General features: G+C 63.7%; 1 protein-coding gene across 1 annotated transcript; it reads left to right on the forward strand.

Moving 5' to 3' along the window:
* Positions 1–2,185: 2,185 nt before the first annotated feature.
* On the forward strand, positions 2,186–3,534 carry IFITM5 (interferon induced transmembrane protein 5). The gene is made up of 2 exons (XM_042958975.1): positions 2,186–2,524; positions 3,015–3,534. The coding sequence occupies exons 1-2, from the start codon at positions 2,336–2,338 to the stop codon at positions 3,225–3,227; spliced, it is 402 nt and encodes a 133-aa protein (XP_042814909.1). The 5' UTR covers positions 2,186–2,335; the 3' UTR covers positions 3,228–3,534.
* Positions 3,535–4,038: the final 504 nt, after the last annotated feature.

The following is a 4,038-nucleotide window of genomic DNA, read 5'->3' on the forward strand; positions in this document are numbered from 1 at the left end:
CCACATGGGGGTGGGGAGCACGCCCCCTCTTGCCCAGTTTTGACGGTAAATGGGCATGTGCAGCACTCCTGCCCCAGGAAGAGTGTGGTGACCAGGCCCCAGGTCTGCCAGAGAAGGGCTCACATCACACAGTCATCTGCTGGGCCTGGCAGAGGTGGTGGCCGAGGGTGAGGTGAACGTGGGACGGATTCCAGCGGAGAGAGATGGCTTTTGTGTGGCCCTGAGACCAGCGGCGGCAGCAGAAGACAGCCCTTTCCACTCACCTCCTTCTGAGTCCCTCCCTAGGATGAGGGGACTACTGAGACCCTGGAAAGACCGCCCCAGAGCCTGTACCAACACCATGATGCACATTCAGACCCACCATGGGGAAGGAAGGGCTCACTGCCCCGGCTTCTGGGGGGGTCACACCTCCTCTGAGAGGTATCCTGCTTCCCGTGTCCAATCAACACAGTGGTGTACACACGGGGCCCTCTGCCCTGCTCCGGACATCTCGCAAGGGCCACCCGAGCTCCAGAGAGCCTGAGGGTTAGCTCCGGGCTTCACTGTGGCTTGGCTTCCCCTTCTCCTTCTGCCCTACCCTGCTTCAGCCCCTCCCTTCCAAGGGCTCGACCCCAACAACGTTCCTATGAAGCATCCTACACACAGATCTCCTTGGGGTCTGCCTGGAACAACCTCGCAGGGCCTTAGCCATTAGCTATTAATCAGCCAATGGCCATTAGCCATTGCAATGACTTCGGATCTCACTGGGAGTGAGGTGGGAGCCACCGCAGTGTTCTGAGCAGAGGGAGGATGGGACCTGTCTTCTGTTGTAACAGGATCAGTCTGGTTTCAGTACTGAGAAGCGGGGGGGGGGCGAGTGTGACCTGGTCTCAGAGGTCATTCATCACAGGGTGATGACACTCGGCCTGCCCTGGGAGACGGGCCACATGGACTTGGTATGGGTGACAGAGGGAGAAGGGGGGTAAGCCAATGCTTTTTGCCTGAACAGCTGGCTAAGCAGAGCCCCCGTCACCTGTGCTGGGAGACTGGGCAGAGGGAGAGCAATGGACTGAATGTGTCCCCCACAATTTATTTGCTGAAATCCCAGTGCCCAAAGTGATGATATCACGAAGCCAGGGCTTTGGGAGGTAATTGGGTCACGAGGGTGGGGCCTCATGATGGGATTGATGTTGTTATAAAAGGACCCCACAGAGTCCCTAGCCCCTTCCAACACAGGAGCACACCGTGAGAAGTTGGCCATATTGCAACCCGGAGGGTGGTCTCCCCAGAATCTGTCCACACCGGCACCCTGATCTGACCTCCAGCCTCCAGAAGCATGAGGAACAAATCTGGTGTTTATGAGCCACTCAGTTGGTGGTACTTTGTTGTAAGGACTCCCACTGATGAAGACAGGAGGTTGGGGGACAGGAACCTCTGGTCTCTTGAGGAAAAGTTAGCTTGGAGACCTTTCTGAAAGCCCTGTTCCCAGGGTCGGCACTTAAGCATTGGAGTGGGGGGGGGGGGTGGGTTTCAGTAGTGAAGTCTGGTCCTGTGATGAAAATGCAGGTCATTGGTACACAGGTGGCATTCGGGGGGTTGCTGGACCCTCCAGAGGGAGAGCAAAACAGACCCTGAGCTCATACCTCCAAACTTCTGAGGACTTGTGAGGACAGGAGCCTTGGAGGCTGAGAAGCAGCTGTGTGCCCACCAGGGGAGAGGGTTCACTGCGCACGTGAGGCAACCATAGGGCCGGTGCTGGGGCCTCCTGCATGCCTGACCCCCTAGCATGCCACAGCCCCTCTTCCGTCCCCTTGTGGCTCGTCTCCTCCCGCGGGTACATGGGCAGCGACTTCTGTATTCCCCCCCCCCCCCCCCCCCCCGCGCCGCTGGACGCTGGCGGCCCGAGGTGAGAGGGCAGCGCCTGAGCTCTGGGTTCTGGGGATAGAGTCCAAGCCCGGGGGTCTCCAGCCCGGCTCTGCAGCTGAGGCGGCATCGCGCCCACCCACAGCCCCGAGATGGCAGCAGTTCCGAGGGGTGGGGTGGGGGGGGCGGTCTGCAGCCGGCGCTCGCCCCTTCCTTTCCGTAGCTCCGGGGGGCTCCCGGGGGCGGGGCGGGGGGACGGGGCTCGCGCGGGGGGCGGGGACGGCAGGGGGTGGGGGGCTGCCGGGGGGGGGGGGGGGGGGGGCGGGGGCGGGGCGGGGCCGCGCTCCCGGCGGCGCCGGGCTGTAATTTGTCGTTATATTTAGCGGGCGGCGCCGGGCCGGGCCGCGGGAGGGCGGCGGCGGGGCTATAAGCGGCCCTGGGCGCCCACCCTCGAAGCGGGAGCCCGAGCGAGGAGGAGACGGCGCTGGAACCCATGGACACGTCGTACCCCCGCGAGGACCCCCGGGCCCCGACGCCCCGCAAGGACGGCGCCGCCCACACGGCCCTCACTGTGGGGGCGCCGCGACCCCCACCTCGAGACCACCTGATCTGGTCGGTGTTCAGCACCCTCTACCTGAACCTGTGCTGCCTCGGCTTCCTGGCGCTGGCCTACTCCATCAAGGTGGGCTGTCGGGGAGGGGTGGGGCTGGGGGGGCGCTCTCCGGAGGACCTGAGGGGCTCGTGGGGGGAGGGGGTTGGCGGAGGGGGAGCCGCTTGTCAAAGGGCCACTCCATGAGCGAGGCGCTGGACAAGCTCTCCACCTCGTGAGGGCTTCTCTTTTGAGGTCCCTCAGTAAGAGTCTGTCCTGCGGGGGGGAGGGTCTAGTCCACGCAAAAGAACAGAGTTGGTGGGGGCTTCCCAAGGGCTTCTCTTTCATCAGTGCTTTCCCCACGCCGAGGGCTCCTGTGAGCAAAGCCCACCCCCCGGCTTCGCTCCCGCGGGGCGGGGGGGGGGGGGGTTCTCGGCGTCCAGGGACTCCCCACCCACAGAGGGTCCTTGGAGCCCCACGCGGGCCTGGGATGGCTTCTGGGTCCACAGCTGCGGTGGGAGGGGCAGGAGGCAGGGCCCCCAGCGCGTGTAGAGACCCGGCCCTGCCACTCACTGGTCCGCAGGCCCGAGACCAGAAGGTGGCTGGAGACCTGGAGGCAGCCCGGCGTTTTGGCTCCAAGGCCAAGTGCTACAACATCCTGGCCACGATGTGGGCGTTGGTACCGCCTCTCCTGCTCCTGGCGCTGGTGGTGACCGGTGCCCTGCACCTGTCCCGGCTGGCCAAGGACTCTGCTGCCTTCTTTAGCACCAAGTTCGACGACTCGGACTATGACTGACAGGCTGGGCCTTGTCCTCCTGCTGACCCACGGATCCTGACGCCAGGACCACCCCCCCAGGGGCTGCCCCAGGGGCTCCACCCTGACCCCCTGGAAACCTGACTCCGCCACAGGGCCTGATGCCCACTCCTCCCACCCCAGCCTGGGCACCTAATGCTGACCCCGAAGAGCCCTCATTTGGACCCCAGTGGCCTCACTCTAACCCCAGTGGTCCCCGTCCCCCTGACTCCTTGCCCCCAGGCGGGAACCTCCTGCCCCACTCACCAGACTCAGCCTGGATTTCACAATTAAAGCGCCTGGTTCTGGACAGTGCCTCCTGGGTTTCTTGCCGGGGTGAGAGAGGGTTTCTTCCTGAGGGGAGCTACCCCAGGGACCACCCAAGCCACCCTCCCCCCTGGACTGACCCCAGCACGATGGCAGGGTGACCTGTTCTGTCTGCTGGGCCCCAACTGTCCCCTTCACTCAGGCACTGGGTGGCTTGTGGCTTCTGGGGTGGAGGCCCCAGAGTATTTTAGAATGAAGTTTGGGAACTCAGGCTTTTGATCTCTGCTGCCCTGCCGGGCACTGTGGTTTAGCGGCCCCCCTTCCAGAACACGTGTGCCCTTACCCATGTGTGTGCACGTGTGTTAAGTGGGAGTCCCTGGGAGGACATCTTGGGTCCTCGCCCTGCATGTTTCTGTCAGTGGGTTGGGGGGAGTCACTCTGTCTGTCCCTGTGGCCCCTGCACTCCTCGCACTCTGAGAAAGCTTAGTCCCCACGGTGGGTTTCCTCCCTCCTGGGTCAGTGGGGCTGGACACAAAGACACACGAGC

Source organism: Panthera tigris, chromosome D1 (assembly GCF_018350195.1).
Source record: "Panthera tigris isolate Pti1 chromosome D1, P.tigris_Pti1_mat1.1, whole genome shotgun sequence".
In the NCBI taxonomy this organism is placed as follows: domain Eukaryota; kingdom Metazoa; phylum Chordata; class Mammalia; order Carnivora; family Felidae; genus Panthera; species Panthera tigris.